The following is a 27983-nucleotide window of genomic DNA, read 5'->3' as shown; positions in this document are numbered from 1 at the left end:
CCCACATCATTTCCTCTTGACTGGATCATTCCATCCATTAAAGCGTCCTGTAAAAACTCCATGTTGAAATAAAGAAAAAACAAAGCACCCCTTTCACTCTGTCTCCTTCCATCTGTGGCTCCGTTTCTTCTGTCTTTCTGTTCTGAGTCTCTGCATCCTTCCCTCAGATTCTCAGCCTGTCTCAACCAGGCCTTCAATCTCATTCCTCAGCCAGCGCTGGTCAAGGCGCCCAGCAGCCTCCACCTTGCCAAGCCTGGGGACCGGTCCTCAGCCCGCATTTCTGAGATCTCTAAGCTTCATCTGAAGCACTGTCTTTACTTGGTCTCTGGTACTCCACAATCCTTTGGGTTTCTTTCTGGTTTTTTTATGGATGGATCTTTCCCAGTCCTTTGCTGGATCCTTGTTCTCTGTAGGACTTCTGGACGAGACCCCTGACTTGTGGGCCCTTCCCCAGCTCGTTCCACCTTCCTCATCTCAGTAAGTCACTCTACTCTTAACTCCGTTGCTTAGACACCAAATCCACGTTCACTCTTAATTTCTCTCTACACTCACACCCCATATTCTGTCCATTAAGCCAGTCTTGCTGGCTCTGCTTCAAAATATAACCCCAGTCCAGCCACTTTTCACTACCTTTGCTGTTACCTGCAGTCTGTGCTACCATTATATCTCATTTTATGTGCTACATTTCCTCTTAATTGGTCTTCCGTGCCTGTCCCCCTGTAGTCTATTCATATAGTAGCCAGAGTGATTTTTTTTAAAATGACACAAAAATGACTTCAATACCCTGTTCAGAATCCTCCAGTGACTTCTTTTTTTTTTAAAAAGTTGAGATATGATTTACGTGCCACCATTTTGAAGTATCCAATTCAGTGTTTTTTAGTGTGTTTAAAAGACGGTGCAACCATCACCACTAATTCCAGAACATTCTCATCACCCCAAAAAGAAGCCCTGTACCTCTGAGCAGTCACTCCCCCAGCCCTGGCAACCACTAATCTACTTTTTGTCTCTAATGATTTGCCTCCAATGGTCTCTTAGATTAAAATCCAAATTCCTTGCTCTGGCCTTTGAACAGTGGTTCTCAGCTTGTGGTTTCCAGGGCAGCAGGTATCGGCATCACGTGGCAGCTCGTTAGAAATGCAGCATCTCAGTCCCCATCCTAGATCTACTGAATCAGAAGCTCTGAAGATGGGACCTAGCCATCCATAGTTAAAGACCCTCTCTCCGCACCACATCTTGAGGACCAGTGGCCTCTAAGGTCTTGCATCATCTGGACTCTTTGAAATGATCTCCTATAATCCTTTCCTCTTGCTCTCTCTACAGTGACCTTCCTCTTCCACAGATGTGACGAACTTGATTCCTCCTCAGGGCCTTTACATTTGCTATTCCCTCTGCTTGGGATATTCTTTTCCTATATCGTGTGTTCTCATTCTGTTTCGATTGTGGCTCAAGGACCCTCTCTAACCACATAGAGGTTGAAGTAATTGAGTTTGAGCATGGCCTGTCTCTACCCTGCTTTGTGCCCCAGGAGGTTGACTTCTATAAGCCACATGAATGGCCTCCCTTGCCGTCCGACTATCTAGTTGGGTTTATCCAGTGGGGAGTGGTAGGATGGATGATATAAGAAGAAGGGAGCCAGGTTGGGGTATTTATTCCTCTGGGCTGGCTGAGTCCTCTCCACGCAGCGTGCTCTCTCTCTCCCTTGAATTTTGTGCTGTGTGCTATAATAACTATTTAGTGAAGATGATTTCTACATTAGAACTTAAACCATAAAATAGATGGCCTATAGGGAATTCCCTGGTGGTCCAATGGTTAGGGCTCAGTGCTCTCACTGCCGAGGCCCCATGTTTGATCCCTGGTTGGGGAACTAAAATCCCACAAGCTGGGCGGTGTGGCAAAAAGAAAAAAAACAAAAATAGATGGCCTATATATCTTTCATGAATGAAAAGAATGTTGAAACAGAAGTAGGAGGACGTAGCATGATGTAAGCTTGAAGAAATGAGGAGAGGAAGGTAATTTCTGTCAGTGCGTGTAGCTGTGCTGTATACTATCTGCTCTACCATCTGTCAATACCCGAGGGAACACTTACTCTGAAAATAAATCAGAGGTGAATCTGTCAAGTGCAGTAACAGCTACTGGACGTATTCATTCACAAACACATACTTATTGTGTGCTTGTCACAGACCGGGCACAGATCAAGGGGCCGAGGATATTGTATGGAACAGAAAAAGCCCTGGACTTCGTGGAGCTTATGTTCTAGCAGGGAAGACAGATATTAAAAGCAAGTGAAATAAATATAATATTTGGTATGATGGTCACTGTGCCAAGGAGAGACAGTGGAGGTGCACGTGTGTGCGCACGTGTGAGCACGGTGGTGGGATTTTAGGCAGGATGGCCAGGGAAGGCCTCTCTGGGAAGGCAGTGTTGGAGTATAAAGACCTGGGGAGATGAGAGGGCAGGCCGTGCTGGCACACAGGGAAGAACATCTGTTGGGGAAGGTCATTAAGAAGGCGTGACCACAGGTTTGACCTGCAAGCTGGACCCCAGCTTGGAGGCCGTGCACTCACTTTCCTGTCCTTGGAATGTGCGCTCCACCTGCCTTCCCCCGAGCTCGAAGCTGCCCAAGGACGCAGCCTGGAGACTGAACCCAGGTAAAGCCTCTCCATAAGCTTTTTTTTAAAAAAAAATTTTAATTAATTAATTTATTTTTGGTTGCATTGGGTCTTCGTTGCTGTGCACGGGCTTTTCTCTGGTTGCTGCGAGCGGGGCCTACTCTTCATTGCGGTGAGCGGGCTTCTCATTGCGGAGCACGGGCTCTAGGCACACGGGCTTCAGTAGTTGTGGCACGTGGGCTCAGTAGTTGTGGCTTGCGGGCTCTAGAGCGGAGGCTCAGTAGTTGTGGCGCACGGGCTTAGTTGCTCCGTGGCATGTGGGATCTTCCCAGACCAGGGCTCGCACCCGTGTCCCCTGCATTGGCAGGCGGATTCTTAATCACTGCGCCACCAGGGAAGTTCCCCCTCATTAGCTTTTAATGCTTTTAAATTTAAACATCCAGATTTTTTTTTTTTTGGTCCTTAGTGGGAGGATCGTTTGAATAAGGTGCTGTTGTCTTATGTAATAGCCTTTTATTTGTTGATACAGTATGTTTCGTATATATACTGTATATTAAATATTTCTGTAATTTAATAAATGCCTCTAGGTCTCATATTTACGAAGAAAACAGTTACTGTGTTTGAAGTGTTGAACTTCAAAGAAAGTATTGGTGTGGGTAGGGAACATTGAGGAGGAGTACAGTTTAGTACTAAAGTGTAAATTATTTATCTCTCTCGTTAAATGCACTGTATATGTTTCTAGAGCAGCAGCAGGGTGGAAACCTGTGTTCATTTTGTGGAACAGTTTGAAAGTGTTGACTAAGTTGAGGCCTAGAACTATGTATCTATCTTTATGTAGCACAGTTGATCAGAATGTGGAGAACCTGATAACAGTTAGCCTGAAAGCTTCTGAGCTCATCCTGGCAAATTCTAGTTTTGATTTTATATATTTTACTGTTTCAACATTATCCACTTAAACTCTTTTTTTTTCTGGGTTACCCTCTAGCTGTAATGGGTACGCTTCTCATGTTTTCTAGTTTTGGGGGTTACTTTCTTTGCTGCACATGTTTATGTGAGTTAAAGAGTTTTGGTTGCAGGAAGTGGAGACTTGGCTTACTTTAAGAACTCATGGTTTTAGTGCAGGGAGGAGGTGGGAAGCCTCCGGGGGCTGAGCCTGCTGACCCAGTGGGCCGTCTTCTCTTACGCGTGTTGTCTTCTCCCCTTACTTGGACCGGATCCTTGAGGCACCCAGTCTGCTGTTTTAGCCAGTTTCCGTCATAGTTTCCATGAGGCACTGCCTTCCCCCTCCTTCCCCCCTTACCCCCCCCCCGCAAAAAAAAAAAAGAAGAGCCTAATGCATCTGTCTCACCTCGGGGGTAATGGGCAGCGAGGTTTAAGCTGGATGGGAAGCTGTGTGGCTGACTGTTGGCAGGTGCTACAGCTGTCGTATGATGTCCTTGTGTCAGTGTGATCACAGTGCAGATCCTACTCATTCTGCTTTGGTAGAGCCTTAAAACCCCAATTTCCCCCAGTGTTTGGCATAGTCTCATTAATTATTTTTACAGAATGTATAATGGCCCATCAAATTCACGTTTCCCAGGCTTTGTATTCTCTTTGATTGGAGTTATTTTCACAGGATAAATTCTCACAGTGGGATTACGCTTTCAAGTTGTCTGGTGTTTTTGTTTGTTTATTGTTTTGTTTTATCCTGATACACACTAATCTTCCCGGCATAGGTCCTCACTGAGTGAGTGAGCATGGGAGTGTGCTGACTTGCATTGCCGCCATCAATTTGTTTGTTGATTCACTCAGTTTCTTCAGTACTGGGAGTTAACAACGGTTTTTTTGTTTGGGTTATTTTTGGTTATTTAATAGGTATGAAAACTTGTATTCCTTTTTTTAATTGTCATGCATTTTTATTTATTTTTTTAAAACTTGAATTCTTTAGTTGCAGTGTCTTTAAGATGCAGTATTGGGCTTCCCTGGTGGCACACTGGTTAACAATCCGCCTGCCAATGCAGGGGACACGGGTTTGAGCCCTGGCCCGGGAAGATCGCACATGCCGTGGAGCAACTAAGCCCGTGCGCCACAACTACTGAGCCTGAGCTCTAGAGCCTGCAAGGCACAACTACTGAGCCCACGTGCCACAACAACTGAGGCCCGCGCACCTAGAGCCTGTGCTCCACAACAAGAGAAGCCACGACAATGAGAAGCCCGTGCACCGCAACAAAGAGTAGCTCCTGCTCACTGCAACTAGTGAAAGCCTGCGTGCAGCAACGAAGACCCCACAATAAATAAATAAAACTCAATAGCAGTCTTTCTCCCAGTAAAAGTAGATACTGCATCTTTTCTTTTTTATTTATTTATTTTTTTTTGCGGTACGTGGGCCTCTCACTGTTGTGGCCTCTACCGTTGCAAAGCACAGACTCCGGACGCGCAGGCTCAGCGGCCGTGGCTAACAGGCCCAGCTGCTCTGTGGCATGTGGGATCTTCCTGGACCAGAGCACGAGCCCGTGATCCCTGCATCGGCAGGCAGACTCTCAACCACTGCGCCACCAGGGAAGCCCTGCATCTTTTCTTTTTATAAAAAAAGACATCCCCACCCTCAGAAGCAACACATGTTTTGTTCTTGTGTATCCTTCCCAAAAGAGGCTTTGCATAAGTGTGTGTGTGTGTGTGTGTGTGTGTGTGTGTGTGTGTGTGTGTGTGAGATCATCATCCCCTGATCATCTTCACAGGATTGATAAGAAGATCTATTTGTAGTATGGGTCTGGCACATCATACTAAGAACTACATAAGTATTTGGGAAACAAATAACATGAATAAAATGTCAGAGGAAGACTTTTTTTTGGCCGTACCACAGGGCGTGTGGGATCCCTGACCAGGCATTGAACCCATGTCCCCTGCATTGGAAGCAGGTAGTCTTAACCACTTGACTGCCAGGGAATTCCCAGAAGAAAATTTAATACGACCTTTTGTATGCACTGATTTGCCTGTGCTCCGGGGATCCCCAAGGGCTCTGCAGGCGCTGCCAGGAGAGGGGGGCCGGTGTCCATTGGCCGAGCTCCAGGTCCCTCCCTTCCTCAGGCCAGGGAACAGCCAGACGGTCCTGTTGTGCATTTGCACTTCAACTGAGACCATCTGGGGAAAGGAATCCGAGGTGAGTAAAAAGTGACCAGCACCAGTGTAGACAGTACTGATAACTGTTGTGTTTCTCCTTTTGTTTCCAGATGTTTCTTACCGTGTACCTCAGCAACAACGAGCAGCACTTCACGGAAGTCCCAGTTACTCCGGAAACCATCTGCAGGGACGTGGTGGATCTTTGCAAAGAACCTGGCGAGAGCGATTGCCACCTGGCTGAAGTGTGGTGCGGCTCCGGTATGCGTGCTTCGGTCGTGCCGTCTTTCATTGTCATCGGTTTTAGACGAGGCGCTGTGTGCCGCACGCGTTTATCCGTGGAGAAACTGCGGGATAGGATGTCCATCAGAGCTAGTATTCTCAGTCCAGTTCTGTGGCGACCTACAAAGTCTCTTTGCTGTTTTCTTTTTCTGCAAGACACCGTAGACACTCCAGTATAAAAGGTCAAAAGATAGGCAGCTGATACTCAGGGTGGAAGCTTCTGGGGTGTTATGGTAAAATGTATAGCGCTCACAAGTGTTTCTTGTATGCTTAAGCTGCACTTCTTAGGAATTTGAGGTGTCCTGATTGTTTTGCCCTCTCTGAGGTTCTGTAGGTTTTTCGGGAAAGCTCTTCGGTGTTGAGTTACTGTGGTGGCAGGAGACATAGGCATTATTTTAAGCCTTGACATCAACCCCCTTACTTAGTTCTTTGGAGCCCTGAAATGGGACAGCCTGGTTTCTTTTTGGCCCCTTAGGAGTTTGTAGATGCGGGAGTAAGTTTTCATGATTTCTGCTTTGTTCTGTACAGCCTGGGTGAGCTCCCACTGTTTCCTTTTTCTCCCCTGGGGGTGCAGTGTCCCAGCACGAGTTTCCCACTGTGTTCATTGCATTCACACCGTTCATGGTATGTGACTCCAGCTGAGCGTCCGCTGCTTCCCAGGCCAGTCCTCTTACTCATCTTCCGTTGACTTCCCTACAGCTGTGTGTTCAGGAAGGTCTTCTGCACTCTCCCCGAATTGCTTACTTCACATAGGAGCTAGATTAGACCAGTCCTATAAAGAAACCCAAGTGATCCTTTTTAAATAAAAATCTGATAGTTCGGGCTTCCCTGGTGGCGCGGTGGTTGAGAGTCCGCCTGCCGATGCAGGGGACATGGGTTCGTGTCCTGGTCTGGGAAGATCCCACATGCCGCGGAGCGGCTGGGCCCGTGAGCCATGGCCGCTGAGCCTGTGCGTCCAGAGCCTGTGCTCCGCAACGGGAGAGGCCACAACAGTGAGAGGCCTGCGTACCGCAAAAAAAAAAAAAAAAAAAATCTGATAGTTCGACTTTCCTGTTTAAACCCTTTGATGGCTTTCTCTTCTACTTAGAATAAAATCCAAAGTCTTGATCTGAGATTGTGAGGTCTTTGATGTCATCTGGAACCATTTTCCTCCTTGCCTGCCTCCTGCAGCTATTTTATATTCCTGGATAAACAACGCTCTTTCCCGCCTTAGAGCCAGTGGCGGCAGCTGTTCGCTCTGCCTCTATTGCTCTCCCTCCGGATTTTGTCATTGCCGGTTCCCTCTGGTCATTTGGATTGCAGCTAAAACATTGCCTCCTCGGAGGTGCTTCTCCCGAGCTTCCTACTAAAGCAGGCATGAGGTTCTCTGTTTTACAGCTCCATCCTGATTTGATCCTCTGCGTGAGGTGTGTCCGGTGTTTTGTGTGTGTTTATTAGTTTATTGCCTCTTTAATCCCCGTAGCCTCACACACACGCACAAGAATGTAAACTCCCTAAGAGCAGAGACCTGCTTGTCTTGTTCCTTGCTGCACCCCAGCTCAGAGGGAGTGCTCGATAAATATTTACTGAATGAATAAATGAGCTTCTCGTTGCTCTGGTGGCCTCCTTGCATTCTGCAAATTACTTTCCCAAGATGATTGAAACCACGCATTGTGAGCTTCCTCGGTTTCCTTCCTCTGTACTTACCTCAGGTTTCTCTGCATGTGTGCCTACCCTTCTGGCTGATTTTCTTAGAGCAAGAAGTGTTCTTTCACTTTGCCAAGGCTCACTCTCTGAGTTGAAACTTTTTTTTTTTCTGGGAGCCTGGCATGGTCTCCTTGTTTTTGATTATTGATGGAATTCTTTTATTTATTTTAATGAATTCATTTATTTATTTATTTATGGCTGCATTGGGTCTTCGTTGCTGCGCTCAGGCTTTCTCTAGTTGCCGTGAGCAGGGGCTACTCTTCATTGCGGTGCGCAGACTTCTCATTGCGGTGGTTTCTCTTGTGGAGCATGGGCTCTAGGCACGTGGGCTTCAGTAGTTGTGGCACACAGGCTCAGTAGTTGTGGCTCGCAGGCTCTAGAGCGCAGGCTTAGTTGTGGCGCACAGTTGCTCCATGACATGTGAGATCTTCCCGGACCAGGGCTCGAACCTGTGTCCCCTGCATTGGCAGGCGGATTCTTAACCACTGCGCCACCAGGGAAATCCCGTGAATTTTTTTAAAAATTATTTATTTATTTATTTGGTTGTGCCTGTCTTAGTTGCGGCAGGCAGGCTCCTTGGTTGCAGCACATGGGCTCCTTAGTTGTGGCTTGCCAGCTCCTTAGTTGTGCCATGTGAATTCTTAATTGCGGCATGCATGTGGGATCTAGTTCTCTGACCAGGGATTGAACCCAGACCCCCTGCATTGGGAGTGCAGAGTCTTATCCACTCCACCACCAGGGAAGTCCCCCGCGAATTTTTTTTTAAGTGTCTTATTGAACAGCTGTCTTTTTCCTTACTGATGTGAAATGTCACTTTGAATTCTTGTTATATCGTATATGAAGTTATGTTTCTATAAGCTTTATAGTCAGTTACTTTTATTGTTTTCTTTTAGTTTTATGATAGGACCAAATAGTTTTAATTACTATAGTTTTATAAAAGGTTTGGTATTGTAAGGCAAGTGCTTATTTCATTGTTATCCTGTAGTATTCTTGTGTATTTTCTTTTTCAGATATGTTTTAGAATTACCTTGAAATGTTCCATGAAAAATTCTTTGGGGCTTCTGATTGCTTACAGTGAATTCATAATTCATTTGAGGGTTGTTTGTATGGTGTGATTAAGATCAAGGTCTTAGGTATCAAAATCTTGTCTCTTTCATTTACTAGCTTTATAACTTCAGACAAGGTACTTAATTTCAGTAGTCCTCAAGTGTTTTCCCTGCATAATTGGGATAATAATTGAATCTATTGCATAGGATTGTGTGAGGATCCCAGGAGCTGACATTTGAAGGGGGTTTAGCATAGCCCCTGTTAGCATAGCACTTAATGTTAGCTCTCAGCAAGTAATAGCTGTTATGTTTTCAACTCCTCCTTTTTTGCTGTAAATTGTTCAAGGTGCCCCATTTTAAAAATAGTACATTTGGACTTCCCTGGTGGCACAGTGGTTAAGAATCCGCCTGCCAGTCCAGGGAACACGGGTTTGAGCCCTGGTCCGGGAAGATCCCACATGCCATGGAGCAGCTAAGCCCGTGCGCCACAACTACTGAGCTGGCGCTCTACAGCCACAACTACTGAGCCCGTGTGCCACAACTACTGAAGCCTGCGCGCCTAGAGCCTGTGCTCCGCAACAAGAGAAGCCACCGCAATGAGAAGCCCGCACACCGCAATGAAGAGTAGCCCCCGCTCGCCACAACTAGAGAAAGCCCGCGTGCAGCCAAAAATAAATAAATGAATAAGTAAAATTTAAAAAATAATAAATTTGTTGCTTCCACTTTGTTAGCTTCTCAAGTTTCCCATTTCCTTTAACTGACAGTCTTTCAAAATATGTAGCTTTTATTTGCCATCTCCATTTCCTTACTCCCCGCTCATTTGTTTGCTAAGAGAACGTTTCTTGGATTCCTATAATGTACTAGGAACTGTGCTTGATTGTGAGGAATAGAGAGATGAAAGTGTCCTGTCTTCAAGTAAAAGCAGGAATCAGCAGACATTTATCATACAGTGCGATGACTGCAGGAATAGATGGATGTGCTCCACCTGCAGAAGGAGAAAAGAGTGATGGGGACAGTTCTCAATGCTAGGAATGGCTTGTTCCAAGTCACATAGGCACGGATGCCAGGACAAGGGGATTGGTGTGGTCAGAGCATGGGGTGAATAGGCGGCTTTGAGACCCTTTGAAGTGTATTTCAGCGTTTGCTGGCCTAAGCCTGATTTTTTGTCGTCATAGGCCATCAGGACCTTAGCTCCTAGACCTTGTAAGACGGTCCAACCCAGCGTGGACTGGAAGTTACTTCCCTTCCTTTGAATTCCCTCTTTGCTTATGGAACCTGGGGATTTCACTTCTTTTGAAATAAAGTGTCTGTGTGTGTGTGTGTGTGTGTGTGTGTGTGTGTGTGTGTTTGGTTTTTTTGTGAGGAGGTGGAGGGTCTGCTGAGAGTTTCTTTTGGGAGGGTGTCTACTCAGCTATGGGTGTTTCCTTTTGCGGGGTGGTCTTAGTTAGAATTTCCCCAGTTTAGAGGAGAGAGGGGTATCTGTGTCAACTCAGTATGTCAAGAACCAGAGCTGTACTTCGTTGCAACCGAGCAGATTAAGTTCAGGGCTTAGTTCACAGAATTGGCTGCTGAACCCTTGGCTGCCCCATTCTCTGCCCGTGTTGTTTATTTAAGGTACTCAGATAGTGTCTTTGATTACTGACAAGTGCATTGAGTTTTCTTAGGCTGTTTCAACTTTCTTATATTAAAAATTATATCGATGTTACCGGAGTTCTTTCGTTTTAAACAGTTACATCCTCAGACAGTATATTTGGTTTTTATATCCAGATCCCTTAAGATTGGAAGTTTTTTTTTTTTTTTTGGCTGTGTTGGGTCTTCATTGCTGCACGCAGGCTTTCTCTACTTGCGGCAAGAGGGGGCTACTGTTCGTTGCGGTGCACGGGCTTCTCATTGCGGTGGCTTCTCTTGTTGTGGAGCACAGGCTGTAGGTGCACGGGCTTCAGTAGTTGTGACACGTGGGCTCAGTAGTTGTGGCTCGCGGGCTCCAGGGCGCAGGCTCAGCAATTGTGGTGCACGGGCTTAGTTGCTCCGTGACATGTGGGATCTTCCTGGATCAGGGCTTGAACCCGTGTCCCCTGCATTGGCAGGTGGGTTCCTAACCACTGCGCCACCAGGGAAGCCCTCAAGATTGGAAGATTTTTTGAGGGGAGCTTAAGATATCTGGTTTCTGCTAAAGTTCCCATTTATTAGGGTATTTATCTATGCCCTTCTTTTTGTCTCTAGAAAAGTTCTGACAACTGGCAGTCTCATCGGAAGAAGGGCCAAAGAAGCATATTTTCAGGGCAGTAAAGAGGCTTTTGTTTGGAAATGCAAGTGTCTGATTTTTTTTTTAACGTAGTTTATAAAATTGTAATTAAAAAAACAATAGACAGTAAGACTACACTATTTAGAAAGCTGTTTTTTAATGTTTCATGTGTATACTTAGAGAATCATAGAGCCATTAGAGTTAGAAGGGACCTCAGAGGCTGTCCTATGGAATAGATGACAGGAGCTTTGGAACCCGCAGAGCTTCCCAGCCTGCCTGTGGCTAGTGAGGGGCCGCTGAATTAGACTCCTGAGCTCCTGCTCGCGGCCTGGATCCAGTCCTCCCCCCAGTCCTCCACCCACGCTTGACCCTGATCATATGGGTGGAAAGCTGGTGATGCTTCATTTTCTAAAAAAAAAAAAAAAAAAAAAAGATGTAAGATGCTAAGTAACTTCTGCATTCATAATGCATAATTTGCATGAAGGATAGACAGTAAATGATATGTTCGTCTTTCTTTTTACCTGCAGATAACATGATTTGTACCTCATTTATTCGTTTCTTTTAGAACGTCCAGTTGCCGATAATGAGCGAATGTTTGATGTCCTGCAACGGTTTGGAAGTCAGAGGAGTGAAGTTCGGTTCTTCCTTCGCCATGAACGCCCCCCTGGCAGGGACATTGGTAGGTAGCATCCTATCAGTCATAACAAAGATCTGAAGTTTTATTTCATGCTCGGGTGTAGCACGTGATCAGGAGCCAGGTAATTTGGGGGGTAAGTGAGAGGTAAGGAAGTGGGAACAGCGAGGATAGACAGCTCCTCTAAGCCCTGACTGGGGGGTGGGGAGAAAGGGGTGTGGTTCAGTTTGTTCTGTTTTCTTGGAAGATGGGAAAAATTTGGCGACAGTTTTTAATGTGGGTGGGAAGGAAAGAGTCAGTAGAGCAGCGGGTTGAAATACAAGGAGGAGGAATGCTCAATGGGCAAGTCAGCCAGTGGGAGGTGGCGGGGGAAGGATCTCTCTTCCATTATTTATTTATTTATTATTTTTAAAATTTATTTTTAACATCTTTATTGGAGTATAATTGCTCTGCAATGGTGTGTTAGTTTCTGCTTTATAACAAAGCGAATCAGCTATACATATACATATATCCCCATATCTCCTCCCTCTTGCGTCTCCCTCCCACTCTCCCTATCCCACCCCTCTAGGTGGTCACAGAGCACCGAACTGATCTCCCTGTGCTATGCAGCTGCTTCCCACTAGCCCTCTATTTTACATTTGGTAGTGTATATATGTCCATGCTAGTCTCTCACTTCATCCCAGCTTCCCCTTCCCTGCCCCCCGCCCCTGCTGTGTCTTCAAGTCCATTCTCTAAGTCTGCGTCTTTATTCTCTCTTCCATTTTAACTGGGTGGAAGGGAAACTTTGCAGATGCAGGTAAATGTGTGCTCCCTGTGGGAGCAGTGGGAGGGTCTTCTCATCTGAGATCATTTGTTTTCTCTGAGATAGGAGGCACAGCCGTGTGAAAGTGATGGTTGGAGCCATGGTGGAGAACAGGAGAGAGTGCTGCTGGGGGACCAAGGTCCCCTGGAGGCCAGTTGAGACTAGAGACCAGGAGACCATGGGTGATTTTTTCCCCAGTGATGCTCTGCAGCCCAGAGGGTTGTAAGAGGAGATGGTTGGATTGACCCAAGGTTGGGGTTTGACCAGACCAGTTCAGTGGAGTCAGTGGGACAGGGAAGACGAGGATGTTGGTGAGATGACGTCTAAGCTGGGTGAGGGCGAAGTGAAGGCAGGGGGGCTGCAGGGCAAGAGCAGACCAGTGCTAAGGAACTGCACGTCTCAGATTCATGCACAGGTGCAGTGAGAGGAAATTATGGTCAAAAAGTAGAAAGTCTGAATTTAAGATTTCAGGGGTAGAGCACCTCTAGGTGACGTGGTCCTGCACCGGACCATGAAATGATCCTGAATTAGAGAGGAGGTAGGAGGCCACGGATCCTAGAGGTGAGCTTTTGGGTGGTAAGGTCATCCAGCATGAAGGCAGGACTTGGAGTGGGGAGAACAGGGGGGTCAGGTGGTCACATCTGCGGTGACTGAGGGTTGTGACCAGAGTTTATAGATGACAGTGAGGAGAGGGTAGAAGGTAATACGTGAAGGTGGAGAAATAGTGGGCTGAAAGCAGCCCTAGACATCGGGACACAGCTATCCCTGTGACCCTGGAGATCTCATAGGACATGGGAGAAAAGGCAGTTTCAGGTCTGAGATCTGTGGGGAAACTTTGTTCTCAGTGGGAAACCACTGGCCGGAGCATGATTACTAGGTGTTTCTAAAAATGTTGGAACTTTTAAAATGGAAGGTTTGTGACTTCAGTATATGTGTAATTCTTGGGAGTAAGAATGTCGGTAACAGAGGTTAATTATTAGATGTCACAGAATCTCAGTTTTATTCCTTTAGTACAAATGTCCACATGGTACCCAGCAATTAGACATTCAGACCGTGGGGGACCCCAGAATTGACTTAGTCTGGCCTCTTACTCTACAGATGAGAAAGGCTGATACTCAGGGGTTAAATGACTTGTCAGAGGCCACGTCCCTAGAGGCAGAGGCAGGAGTGGAACCTGAGTCACTTCAGCCAGGCTGGCTCGCAGGCCTTTCAGTGTCTCTGGTGTCTGTAATTTTATTTTAAATAAGCATGCATTTTTTTTTTTTCCTTAAAGCAGCCTTCTTTTTTGTGGTTTTAAGTTGGCATCTGCATCTTATTTTTATTTTGTTCTTTGTTTACATTACTGCATACATCTTCTTTTAGTAAATTAGATGAATTTTCCCCGTTGATCTACTAGTTCAAATATCTTTCTCTGTCGTACCGGGTAAATTATTAAACAGCCTCTCAATAGTGCAGTACGCAGTTTCAGTGTGTCTGTAATGTGAGAAATATAATCTGAAGATAAAGACGCTGTTTTCACATTGTTGCAAAACACCAGTGCCACATAGTGTCTAAACTGGGATAAAACAGGATTGCTGTTCAGTGTCAGCCTTTGTGGTGTAGACTTCTAGATTACAGATTAGGAGACTGTTACTGTATTCTTTTTCCAGTTTAACTAGGACCTGTGACCCAGAATGTATATGACATTAATTTTAAAACTCTTGCTTTTTACTCTGATTATGTAACTGAACATGCCAAGGAGAAACTGGCGGAGTGCTCTTTCTTTGAGGCAGCAAAGAAAGCAGTTATTCCTAAGTGATAGATTTCTTTTTTTCTTCTACGGAAATATTGTCACAGGTTACCTGAGCTGTTTTGTCAGAGAATTGAACAGTATTTAAAAGTAGGGCTTCCCTGGTGGCGCAGTGGTTGAGAGTCCGCCTGCCGATGCAGGGGACACCGGTTTGTGCCCCGATCCAGGAAGATCCCACGTGCCGCGGAGTGGCTGGGCACCTGAGCCATGGCCCCTGAGCCTGCGCGTCCGGAGCCTGTGCTCCGCGATGGGAGAGGCCACAACAGTGAGAGGCCCGCGTACCGCAAAAAAAAAAAAAAAAAAAAAGTAAAGCTAACGCATTGGAGTTAGATGTAAGTGTGGTACGTGGCCCTGAGGATAGACATACTTATTTACTGGAAATTTGTGCTAAGCTTCCAGGCAGGTACAATAGAGATTTGATTCAAAAGAAATTTTAATCTAAAACCTCTTGGGAGATAATAAATTTTCTAACTTCTGGGAAGTACAGGTCTAAGCTTAATTTCACATATTTAAGAAATTCTCTTTGATATTGTTTCTTATAATTTATCAGTTTAAGACTATTTTCCCCTCATGATGCTTTAAGTGGTACTGAAAGACCCATATATTCGGGCTTGAAAAATTCTTTTTAGCCAAAAAAGCAGAATGCACAGTGTTTTCCAATTAGTACTTTCCCAAGCTAAGAAAATGGAAATTTTTTTACTTAAATAAATGGGGAAATACTTGATAATACTTCGGAATTATCGCAAAATGACCAAATGTTCGAAATGCCACTTGTTCTGTTTTCATTTGCTTCCTTCCCGTGTAAGGTACAAACTCTTTAACGAGTACAGGGATGGGTTGATGTAATTTTCACTTTTATTTCTTTCAATGAAACTATTCCCAATTTCACTGCTGAGTAGCTAAATAGAGAACTGGGAGGAGCCACTTAAGCAAACGGTGTGAATGACCCGTAATCAGAAGTACATGTATTTTCTTAACTTCGCCTCCTGTGGTATCTGACGCATGGGAATGGTTAGCATGTGACATTTTCTAGTGCTATTTCTTTTTTTTTTTTTTTTTTTTTTTTTGCGGTACGCGGGCCTCTCACTGCTGTGGCCTCTCCCGTTGCGGAGCACAGGCTCCAGACGCGCAGGCTCAGCGGCCATGGCTCACGGTCCAGCCGCTCCGCGGCACGTGGGATCTTCCCGGACCGGGGCACGAACCTATGTCCCCCGCATCGGCAGGCGGACTCTTAACCACTGCGCCACCAGGGAAGCCCTGTAATGCTATTTATTCACCGTTCCAAGTAAGGTTTTCCAGAACAGGCTGAATTACGAGACCTTAACTTCATTGCTACTAGAAAGCATTTTAAGTATATTTTCAACTTAAAATATCAGAGAGCTTTTTTTTTTTTTTTTTTTTTTTTGCGGTACGCGGGCCTCTCACTGTTGTGGCCTCTCCCGTTGCGGAGCACAGGCTCCGGACGCGCAAGCTCAGCGGCCATGGCTCACGGGCCCAGCCGCTCCGCGGCATGTGGGATCTTCCCGGACCGGGGCACGAACCCGTGTCCCCTGCATCGGTAGGCGGACTCCCAACCACTGCGCCACCAGGGAACTGAGAAATGAACTGGGACTTAAAATATCTGTCAACTCTAGTGTTAATGCCTGCTTTCTGAATTTTGTGCCTAGTGAGCGGACCAAGGTCTCAGGATCCAAGTTTAAAAAGAAATGGTGTAAAAGTTCCAGGTGAACATCGAAGAAAGGAGAATGGCGTAAGTGATCATTGTTACCCATGCCATGTATGGACCACAGTGATACTGCTTTTTTAACCTTTAAATCTCATTCACTGTTCCTTTTTTTTCAGTGGGTTTTTAAGGATGGCCCTTTTTAAAAGGCCTATTTTAAATTTATTTCTTCAAAACGGTTAATTTTAATGATCTCCACGTGGCTGTCGAAATAATTCAAATGCTGAATGTACCCTAAATTCAGAACAAAACAGATGTTGAGCAGGTTGGAGGAAGTGTCTTTTTTTGGTGATTTTATTTGTTGCCCTCGTTTTTAGCGATTAGTGATATATTACTACTCTTGCTACTGCATGTGAATTTTAGCAGGTATCCTTGGGATTCCTTGTAGACATTTTCTTTTCAGAGCTTAGACTTTTTAATACTGTTAAGGATTAGCTAAATTACCTCTCTCCAACCTACATTTGCTTCTACTCTGCCTTTCCCCATATTCTTTGTTTTTCCCCCCAAAATTCTTCCTGTTTCTCTTCTCTGATCTCATATTTATCTTACAGTGAAGAAAGGTTGATATGACGATAACAGAAATGGTCTCAACCATTAACAGGATTTCAGTGCATCTTGACACAATGTATCTTTCCCTGTCACTGGGTTTTTTTATTTTTTATTTGTTTTTTCGGCCACGCAGCATGCGGGATCGTAGTTTCCCGACCAAGGATCGAACCCATGCCCCCTGCACTGGAAATGCAGAGTCTTAACCGCTGGACTACCAGGGAAGTCCCATCACTGGGTTGTTAAAAAACATCTTGATAGAAGTATAATTGTCATATAATAAACTGCACATATTTCAGGTATACAATTTGATAAGTTTTGACATATGTGTACACCTGTGAAGCCATTACCATAATCAAGTTAATGAACATATCCATCACCCCCTCCCCCCCAAAAAAAAAGTTTCCTTACGTCCTTCTGTAATCCTTTCCTTCTTGCCTCCCTCCCCATCCTCAGGGAACTGCTAGCAAGTCTCCTTTCTGTTACTACAAATTAGTTATATTTTCTAGAATCTAGGATAAATGGAGCCATCCAGTATGTACTCTTTTTGTCTGAATTTACTCAGGATAATTATTTTGAGATTAATCCATTTTGCTGTGTGTATCAATAGTTGATTCCTTTTTATTGCTGAGAGATACTTCATTGTCTGGTTACACCACTCCTTATCCATTCATCTGTTGATGGACATTTGGGTTGTTTCCAGTTACTCCATATCAAGCTACAATGAATATTTGGGTACACATCTTTGTATGGACATATACTTTTATTTCTCTTGGGTGAATACTTAGGAGTGGAATGGTTGGGTCATTTGGTAGATGTATGTTAACTTTTTTTTTTTTTTTAACATCTTTATTGGAGTATAATTGCTTTACAGTGGTGTGTTGTATGTTAACTTTTAAAAAGCTGCCAGAGTGTTTTCCAAAGTGATTGTTTTATTTTACATTCCCCACCAGAGAGTTCTAGTTTTTCCACATCCTTGCCAACGTTTGGTATGGTCATTCCTTTTCATTTTGGCTGTCTAATAGGTGTGTAGTGGTATTACATTGTGGTTTTAATTTGTATTTCTCTAATGGCTAATGATGTTGGGCATCTATCATGTGCTTATTTGCCATTTGTGTATTGTCTTTGGTGAAGTATTTGTTCACCTCTTTTGCTTAATTGTTTCTTTATTGGGTTGTTTACTTTCTTATTACTGAGTTTAAGGCTTCTTTATATATTCTGGATCCAAGTTTTTTATTACATAGATGATTTGCAAATATTTTTCCCAGTCTATGACTTGTTCTTAATTTTAATACAGTATAATTGATCGGTTTAGAAGTTTTGTAGTTTTAGATTTTACATCTAAGTTTATGATCCATTTTGCAGTAACATTTGCATATGGTGTGAGAGTTAAAGTTCATTTTGTTTTTCGTATATGGATAGCAGTTGTACAAGCAGCATTTGTTGAAAACACTAAACTTTCTCCACTCAATTGCCTTTTTTTCTAAAATCAATTACCCCATATATGTGCGGGTCTATTTTTGTACTCTCTGTCCTGCACAATTGATCTGTTTATCTATCATGATGTCAGTAACACACTGTGTTGGTTACTGAAACATGGTAAGTCTTGAAGTCAGGTAGTGTATGTTTTCAACTGCATTCTTTACAAAGCTTTGGCTACTGTATGTCCTTTGCACTTCCATATGGAATTTTAGATTTTGGTTGTCAGTTTATACAAAAAAAGCCTGCTGGGATTTTGGTTGGGATTCCGTTGACTCTGTAAGTCAGTTTGGGAAGAACTGCCGTCTTGACAGTATTGAGCTTTTCGGTTCATGAGCTCCACTTCGCCCTTTATTTAAGTCTTCTCTCTCTCAGCCAGGTTTTGAAGTTTTCAGTGGGCAGATCTGGCACATCTTCTGTTAACTTTATTCCTAAGTGCTTCATGTTTTTTATGCTATTGTTAATGGTATTAAAAATACTTTCTTCAGTTTCTGGTTGTTGCTAATATATAGAAATATAATTGATTTTGGCATATTGATGTTTTATCCTGCATTCTTGCTAAATAAATTATTCTGGTAGCTTTTTTGTAGATTCCATAGGATTTTCTTCATAGATGATTGTGTTGTCTTTGTGTAAAGACAAAAGAAACTTTTTTTTTTTACATCTTTATTGGAGTATAATTGCTTTACAATGGTGTGTTAGTTTCTGCTTTATAACAAAGTGAATCAGTTATACTTATGTTCCCATATCTCCTCCCTCTTGTGTCTCCTCCCTCCCACCCTCCCTAGCCCACCCCTCTAGGTGGTCACAAAGCACCGAGCTTATCTCCCTGTGCTATGCGGCTGCTTCCCATTAGCTATCTACCTGACGTTTGGTAGTGTATATATGGCCATGCCACTCTCTCACTTTGTCCCAGCTTACCCTTCCCCCTCCCCATATCCTCAAGTCCATTGTCTAGTAGGTCTGTATCTTTTTTCCTGTCTTACCCCTAGGATCTTCATGACTTTTTTTTCTTAAATTCCATATATATGTGTTAGCATACGGTATTTGTCTTTCTCTTTCTGACTTACTTCACTCTGTATGACAGACTCTAGGTCCATCCACCTCATAACAAATACCTCAATGTCGTTTCTTTTTATGGCTGAGTAATATTCCATTGAATATATGTGCCACATCTTCTTTATCCATTCATCTGATGATGAACACTTAGGTTGTTTCCATCTCCTGGCTATTGTAAATAGAGCTGCAATTTTGGTACATGACTCTTTTTGAATTATGGTTTTCTCAGGGTATATGCCCAGTATTGGGATTGCTGGGTCATATGGTAGTTCTATTTGTAGTTTTTTAAGGAACCTCCATACTGTTCTCCATAGTGGCTGTACCAATTCACATTCCCACCAGCAGTGCAAGAGTGTTCCCTTTTCTCCACACCCTCTCCAGCATTTATTGTTTCTAGATTTTTTGATGATGGCCATTCTGACCGGCGTGAGATGATATCTCATTGTACTTTTGATTTGCATTTCTCTAATGATTAATGACGTTGAGCATTCTTTCATGTGTTTGTTGGCAGTCTGTATATCTTCTTTGGAGAAATGTCTATTTAGGTCTTCTGCCCATTTTTGGATTGGGTTGTTTGTTTTTCTGTTATTGAGCTGCATGAGCTGCTTATAAATTTTGGAGATTAATCCATTGTCAGTTGCTTCATTTGCAAATATTTTCTCCCATTCTGAGGGTTGTCTTTTTGTCTTGTTTATGACCTTGCTGTGCAAAAGCTTTGAAGTTTCATTAGGTCCCATTTGTTTATTTTTGTTTTTATTTCCATTTCTCTAGGAGGTGGGTCAAAAAGGATCTTGCTGTGATTTATGTCACAGAGTGTTCTGCCTATGTTTTCCTCTAAGAGTTTGATAGTTTCTGGCCTTACATTTAGGTCTTTAATCCATTTTGAGCTAATTTTTGTGTATGGTGTTAGGGAGTGATCTAATCTCATACTTTCACATGTACCTGTCCAGTTTTCCCAGCACCACTTATTGAAGAGGCTGTCCTTTCTCCACTGTACATTCCTGCCTCCTTTATCAAAGATAAGGTGACCATATGTGCGTGGGTTTATCTCTGGGCTTTCTATCCTGTTCCATTGATCTATCTTTCTGTTTTTGTGCCAGTACCATACTGTCTTGATTACTGTAGCTTTGTAGTATAGTGTGAAGTCAGGGAGCCTGATTCTTCCAGCTCCGTTTTTCATTCTCAAGATTGCTTTGTCTATTCGGGGTCTTTTGTGTTTCCATACAAATTGTGGAATTTTTTGTTCTAGTTCTGTGAAAAATGCCAGTGGTAGTTTGATAGGGATTGCATTGAATCTGTAGATTGCTTTGGGTAGTAGAGTCATTTTCACAATGTGGATTCTTCCAATCCAAGAACATGGTATATCTCTCCATCTATTTGTATCATCTTTAATTTCTTTCATCAGTGTCTTATAATTTTCTGCATACAGGTCGTTTGTCTCCTTAGGTAGGTTTATTCCTAGACATTTTATTCTTTTTGTTGCAATGGTAAATGGGAGTATTTTCTTGATTTCACTTTCAGAATTTTCATCCTTAGTGTATAGGAATGCCAGAGATTTCTGTGCATTAATTTTGTATCCTGCTACTTTACCAAATTCATTGATTAGCTCTAGTAGTTTTCTGGTAGCATCTTTAGGATTCTCTATGTATAGTATCATGTCATCTGCAAACAGTGACAGCTTTACTTCTTTTCCTATTTGTATTATTTTATTTCCTTTTCTTCTCTGATTGCTGTGGCTCAAACTTCCAAAACTATGTTGAATAAGAGTGGTGAGAGTGGTCAACCTTGTCTTGTTCCTGATCTTAGTGGAAATGGTTTCAGTTTTTCACCGTTGAGGATGATGTTGGCTCTGGGTTTGTCATGTATGCCCTTTATTATGTTGAGGAAAGTTCCCTCTATGCCTACTTTCTGCAGGGTTTTTATCATAAATGGGTGTTGAATTTTGTCAGAAGCTTTCTCTGCATCTATTGAGATGATCATATGCTTTTTCTCCTTCAATTTGTTAATATGGTGTATCACATTGACTGATTTGCGTGTATTGAAGAATCCTTGCATTCCTGGAATAAACTCTGCTTGATCATGGTGTATGATCCGTTTAATGTGTTGTTGGATCCTGTTTGCTAGTATTTTTTTGAGGATTTTTGCATCTTTGTTCATCAGTGATATTGGCCTGTAGTTTTCTTTGTGACATCCTTGTCTGGTTTTGGTATCAAGGTGATGGTGGCCTCGTGGAATGACTTTGGGAGTGTTCCTCCCTCTGCTATATTTTGGAAGAGTTTGAGAAGGATAGGTGTTATCTCTTCTGTAAATGTGTGATAGAATTCGCCTGTGAAGCCATCTGGTCCTGGGCTTTTGTTTGTTGGAAGATTTTTAATCACAGTTTCAATTTCAGTGCTTGTGATTGGTCTGTTCATATTTTCTATTTCTTCCTGATTCAGTCTTGGCAGGTTGTGCATTTCTAAGAATTTGTCCATTTCTTCCAGGTTGTCCATTTTATTGGCATAGAGTTGTTTGTAGTCATCTCTCATGATCCTTTGTATTTCTGCATTGTCAGTTGTTACTTCTCCTTTTTCATTTCTAATTCTATTGATTTGAGTCTTCTCCCTTTTTTTCTTGATGAGTCTGGCTAATGATTTATGAGTTTTGTTTATCTTCTCAAAGATCCAGCTTTTAGTTTTATTGATCTTTGCTATCATTTCCTTCATTTCTTTTTCATTTATTTCTGATGTGATCTTTATGATTTCTTTCCTTCTGCTAACTTTGGGGTTTTTTTGTTCTTCTTCCTCTAATTGCTTTAGGTTCAAGGTTACGTTGTTTATTCGAGATGTTTCCTGTTTCTTAAGGTAGGATTGTATTGCTATAAAATTCCCTCTTAGAACTGCTTTTGCTGCATCCCATAGGTTTTGGGTTGTCGTGTCTCCATTGTCATTTGTTTCTAGGTATTTTTTGATTTCCTCTTTGATTTCTTCAGTGTTCACTTCGTTATTAAGTAGTGTATTGTTTAGCCTCCATGTGTTTGTATTTTTTACAGATCTTTTCCTGTAATTGATATCTAGTCTCATAGCGTTGTGGTCGGAAAAGATACTTGATACGATTTCAATTTTCTTAAATTTACCAAGGCTTGATTTGTGACCCAAGATATGATCTATCCTGGAGAATGTTCCATGAGCACTTGAGAAAAATGGGTATTCTGTTGTTTTTGGATGGAATGTCCTATAAATATCAATTAAGCCCATCTTGTTTAATGTATCATTTAAAGCTTGTGTTTCCTTATTTATTTTCATTTTGGATGATCTGTCCATTGGTGAAAGTGTGGTGTGAAAGTCCCCTACTATGATTGTGTTACTGTCGATTTCCCCTTTTATGGCTGTTAGTATTTGCCTTATGTATTGAGGTGCTCTTATGTTGGGTGCATAAATATTTACAATTGTTATATCTTCTTCTTGGATCGATCCCTTGATCATTATGTAGTGTCCTTCTTTTTCTCTTCAACAGTCTTTATTTTAAAGTCTGTTTTGTCTGATATGAGGATTGCTACTCCAGCTTTCTTTTGGTTTCCATTTGCATGGAATATCTTTTTCCATCCCCTCACTTTCAGTCTGTATGTGTCTCTAGGTCTGAAGTGGGTCTCTTGTAGACAGCATATATATGGGTCTTGTTTTTGTATCCATTCAGCCAGTCTGTGTTTTTGGTGGGAGCATTTAATCCATTTACATTTAAGGTAATTATCGATATGTATGTTCCTATTCCCATTTTCTTAATTGTTTTGGGTTTGTTATTATAGGTCTTTTCCTTCTCTTGTGTTTGTTGCCTAGAGAAGTTCCTTTAGCATTTGTTGTAAAGCTGGTTTGGTGGTGCTGAACTCTCTCAGCTTTTGCTTCTCTGTAAGGTTTTAATTTCTCCATCAAATCTGAATGAGATCCTTGCTGGGTAGAGTAATCTTGGTTGCAGATTTTCCTCCTTCATCACTTTAAATATGTCCTGCCAGTCCCTTCTGGCTTGTGGAGTTTCTGCTGAAAGATCAGCTGTTAACCTTATGGGGATTCCCTTGTGTGTTTTTTGTTGTTTTTCCCTTGCTGCTTTTAATATGTTTTCTTTGTATTTAATTTTTGACAGTTTGATTAATATATGTCTTGGCGTGTTTCTCCTTGGATTTATCCTGTATGGGATTCTCTGTGCTTCCTGGACTTGATTAACTACTTCCTTTCCCATATTAGGGAAGTTTTCAACTATAATCTCTTCAAATATTTTCTCAGTCCCTTTCTTTTTCTCTTCTTCTTCTGGAACCCCTATAAATCGAATGTTGATGCGTTTAATGTTGTCCCAGAGGTCTCTGAGACCGTCCTCAGTTCTTTTCATTCTTGTTTCTTTATTCTGCTCTGCAGTAGTTATTTCCACTATTTTTTTTTTTTTTTTTTTTTTTGCGGTACGTGGGCCTCTCACTGTTGTGGCCTCTCCCGTTGCAGAGCACAGGCTCCGGACACGCAGGCTCAGCGGCCATGGCTCACGGGCCCAGGCGCTCCGCGGAGGGGCACGAACCCGTGTCCCCTGCATCGGCAGGCGGACTCTCAACCACTGCGCCACCAGGGAAGCCCTATTTCCACTATTTTATCTTCCAGGTCACTTATCCGTTCTTCTGCCTCAACTATTCTGCTACTGATCCCATCTAGAGTATTTTTATGTGTTGTTCATCGTTGCTTGTTTCATCTTTAGTTCTTCTAGGTCCTTGTGAACTGTTTCTTGCATTTTCTCTATTCTATTTCCAAGATTTTGGATCATCTTTACTATCATTATTCTGAATTCTTTTTCAGGTAGACTGCCTATTTCCTCTTCATTTGTTAGGTCTGGTGGGTTTTTATCTTGCTCCGTCATCTGCTGTGGGTTTTCTGTCTTCTCATTTTGCTTATTTTACTGTGTTTGGGGTCTCCTTTTTGCAGGCTGCAGTTTTCGTAGTTCCCATTGTTTTTGGTGTCTGTCCCCAGTGGCTACGGTTGGTTCAGTGGGTTGTGTAGGCTTCCTGGTAGAGGGGACTAGTGCCTGTGTTCTGGTGGATGAGGTTGGATCTTGTCTTTCTGGTGGGCAGGTCCACGTCTGGTGGTGTGTTTTGGGGTGTCTGTGGACTTATTATGATTTTAGGCAGCCTCTCTGCTAATGGGTGGGGTTGTGTTCCTGTCTTGCTAGTTGTCTGGCATAGGGTGTCCAGCACTGTAGCTTGCCGGTCGTTGAGTGAAGCTGGGTGCTGGTGTTGAGATGGAGATCTCTGGGAGATTTTTGCCGTTTGATATTATGTGGAGCTGGGAGGTCTCTTGTGGAACAGTGTCCTGAAGTTGGCTCTCCCACCTCAGAGGCACAGCACTGACTCCTGGCTGCAGCACCTAGAGCCTTTCATCCACACGGCTCAGAATAAAAGGGAGAAAAAGTAGAAAGAAAGAAAGAAAGAAGCTAAAAGAAAATAAAGTAAGGTAAAATAAAATAAAGTTATTAAAATAAAATAATAATTATTAAGAAAAATTAAAACAAAAAACGGATAGAATCCTAGGACAAATGGTGAAAGCAGAGCTATATAGACAAAACCTCACACAGAAGCATACACATACACACTCACAAAAAGAGGAAAAGGGGAAAAATAATAAATCTTGCTCTCAAAGTCCACCTCCTTAATTTGAGATGATTCGTTGTCTATTCATGTATTCCACAGATGCAGGGTACATCAAGTTGATTGTGGAACTTTAATTTGCTGCTTCTGTGGCTGCTGGGAGAGATTTCCCTTTCTCTTCTTTGTTCGCACAGCTCCCGGGGCTCAGCTTTGGATTTGGCCCCTCCTCTGCGTGTAGGTCGCCGGAGGGCATGTGTTCTTCGCTCAGACAGGACGAGGTTAAAGGAGCTGCTGATTCCGGGGCTCCGGCTCACTCAGGCCAAGGGGAGGGAGGGGCACGGAGTGCGGGGCGAGCCTGCGGCGGCAGAGGCCAGCGTGACGTTGCACCAGCCTGAGGCACGCCGTTCGTTCTCCCGGGAAAGTTGTCCCTGGATCCCGGGACCCTGGCAGTGGCGGGCTGCACAGTCACCCCGGAAGGGGGGTGTGGATAGTGACCTGTGCTCGCACACAGGCTTCTTGGTGGCGGCAGCAGCAGCCTTTAGCGTCTCATGCCCGTCTCTGGGGTCCGCGCTGTTAGCCGCGGCTCATGCCCGTCTCAGGAGCTCCTTTAAGTAGCGCTCTTAATCCCCTCTTCTCACGCACCAGGAAACAAAGAGGGAAGAACAAGTCTCTTGCCTCTTCGGCAGGTCCAGACTCCCTCCCAGCTAGCCGTGGTGCACTAACCCCTTCAGGCCGGAAGCCTGAGCCTCAGCTCCCAGCCCCACCCGCTCCGACGGGTGAGCAGAAAAGCCTCTCGGGCTGCTGAGTGCCTGTAGGCCCTGATCCTCTGTGTGGGAATCTCCCCACTTTGCCCTCCGCACCCCAGTTGCTGTGCTCTCCTCGGCGGCTCCAAAGCTTCCCCCTTCACCACCCGCAGTCTCCGCCCGCGAAGGGGCTTCTAGTGTGTGGAAACCTTTCCTCCTTCACAGCTCCTTCCCACTGGTGCAGGTCCCGTCCCTATCCTTTTGTCTCTGTTTATTATATTTTCTTTTTCTCTACCCAGGTACGTGGGGACTTTCTTGCCTTTGGGGAGTTCTGAGGTCTTCTGCCAGCATTCAGTAGGTGTTCTGTAGGAGTTGTTGCACATGTAGATGTATTTCTGATGTATCTGATGCTGTTGGTATCTTGTAATGAATCACATAGACGCAATTCTCCTTTCAGGTAAAGCTGCAGAAAAATGACTGAATAATGGCTGTTCCTTCATTATCTCCTTTTTCTACTTTTCTTCTTTTCTTCTTTTTCTGCCAGCGTTGGAGGGTCTCCTGCAGAGTCTGAGGGCGGCTGTGGCTCACCACAGGGACAAGGACACTGGCAACAAAAGTTCGGGGGAGTACTCCTTGGCGTGAGCCCTCCCACAGTCCGCCATTAGCCCCATCCAAGAAACGTTTTCGTTTTCAATCTGGACACAGTTTATTTCTACTTTTTTGTTCTGTGGCACGGGTTAAACCTCTTAGGACCATGTCCAACAGATGTTTAGAGAGCGGACATCTTGCTTTGTCCCTGATGACCCAATGTATCTTGAATTTGTAAAATTCTAGTGTCATAGTTTTAAAGGGTGTTTTGATGACTGTATTCTAGGTTTGCTGCCAGTGTCCCAGTATCACGTTTAATATGGTCAAATACTGCCTTCCTAATTTAAATTAACTATAGAACGAGGTAATTCCAAGTTGTTCCATCTGTGTTACTGACTATTGAAACTAGTTAATTTAAATTTACAGCTTAGAAGAGTGTTGGTCTGTATGTTAGTATGTTTTACATGTTAATAAGTCAGTGTGGGGTATTAATATAAAAGTTAATGGTTTCTTTAATATTATGGAAGAAAAATGGCTAAATAATTTTGTCCTGATTGGTTCAGGTGATGCTTATAATGGGCCTTTGAGTGAGGAGTCTCTGTGATCATTTTGTACTAAGTTGGATTGTTTGCATTTTTTTTTTCTTGGTAGGTTAATAGTCCTAGGATGGACCTGACACTTGCTGAACTTCAGGAAATGGCGTCTCGCCAGCAGCAACAGATTGAGGCCCAGCAACAAATGCTGGCCACTAAGGTAATACCTTGTTTTCAAAGACCTAACGGGCCACTCCTGTTCACGTGTGTGTAAAGCCGTTTACGTTCCATCCTCACTAGTAAACCAGTTACCTCCTAGATACGTGTTGATACCATCAACCCGAAAGGTACCTGCTTCCTTCTCTTCACTGCAGCATTTTGTAGAAACCTTAAATCACCCAGTTGTTCCTGATCTTCCCGACCCCCATTCTGATCAGAGTTAACCACGCTATGTTGAGTATCAGTAAAACAGGACCAGCGGAAAGAACCTTTCGGCTTTGCTTGTAGGCACAGCTCTGGGCTGACCTCCTCCTGAATCATTACTACAGCAAGAGGCGCTTGTTGCTCATGCAAACCTGTCCCCAGCTGCTGCTTGGCACTGGTAACAGGCTGCCTACCTTTATCTGGGGACATTCTTCACCCACCACCTAATTCTCATCCTGTCCTTGGACAAAGAAAACATGGGAAGCCTCTCCACTGCTATCTAAACCAGTCTCCCTGCTGCTGCTTCTGCCAGCCATGGGCTTCTAGTCTGAGCCAGATGTTGTCGGACTTTGTCTGTAAAGGGCTGAGATATTTTAGGCTTTGCAAGCTGTGCTGTCTCAGCTCTGCAGTTGTAGCAGGAAAGCAGCCATAGACGAACGGGTATGGCAGTGTGCCGAGAAGACTTTACTCACAACACGGATAGCAAGCTGGATTTTGCCTGCAGGTCTGCCAGCCCCTGGTCTAAATACCCAGTCTCTGCCGCCGACCAGTCTTTGAGGGACTGTAAGTTCACTTGGGGTGAACAACTTGAAGGTTTGAGTAGCAAGGTCCCCAGCAGGGCTTTGAAGTGATGGCCAGGGATTCTTTAAGGTGGTTCTCAACATGCACGATGGCCTTCCCTGGAATACTTCCTAGGGTTCCGATGCATCCTTTCTACTTCTGATGCCAGACACCAGCTTTTTCAAAATCATGTGTATCATTGCTTCTCAGACTTTAATACGAATACAGATCACCTAGGGATCTTGTTAAAAATGCATATTTTGATTCAGTAGGTGTGGGTTGGAGTCTGACATTTTGCATTTCTAACAAGGTCCCATGTGATGCTGACGCAGCATTCCTTGAGTTGCAAGGACATGAATTCAAAGAAAAAGGTTGATTGTTAACAGAATAACTCTCTACCCTCAGGGTCTTATTTTGAAACTATTTCTGTGTTATTTGTATGTTTTAGCCGTATTAATCTGTGAAGTTTACCCTTGATTATAAATTGTGTGGCTATATTACTCAGTTAAAAATTTTAATATAATAGAAATAAAATTGTAAGTT

The 27983-nt window shown here is 43.5% G+C and overlaps 1 protein-coding gene across 3 annotated transcripts in view; it reads left to right on the top strand.

Moving 5' to 3' along the window:
- The window catches only part of TP53BP2 (tumor protein p53 binding protein 2), a 68160-nt gene that overhangs the window by 17652 nt on the left and 22525 nt on the right, over window positions 1–27983 (top strand). Inside the window, exons 1-5 of one of the 3 annotated variants that reach the window (XM_079925553.1) lie at window positions 2608–2648; window positions 5819–5966; window positions 11530–11643; window positions 15857–15939; window positions 26575–26676. In XM_079925553.1, the coding sequence (XP_079781679.1) occupies window positions 5819–5966; window positions 11530–11643; window positions 15857–15939; window positions 26575–26676 (447 nt within the window). In that variant the 5' untranslated portion in view covers window positions 2608–2648. Of the gene's footprint in view, window positions 1–2607; window positions 2649–5818; window positions 5967–11529; window positions 11644–15856; window positions 15940–26574; window positions 26677–27983 lie in introns of those variants that run through there. The other 2 variants (XM_079925552.1, XM_079925554.1) reach the window with 2 other exon arrangements.

Source organism: Stenella coeruleoalba, assembly GCF_951394435.1.
Source record: "Stenella coeruleoalba genome assembly, chromosome: 1".
NCBI classification, from domain to species: Eukaryota; Metazoa; Chordata; class Mammalia; order Artiodactyla; family Delphinidae; genus Stenella; species Stenella coeruleoalba.
Note: the sequence above shows the minus strand (reverse complement) of the source record. Positions and strands in the feature narration are given on the sequence as shown.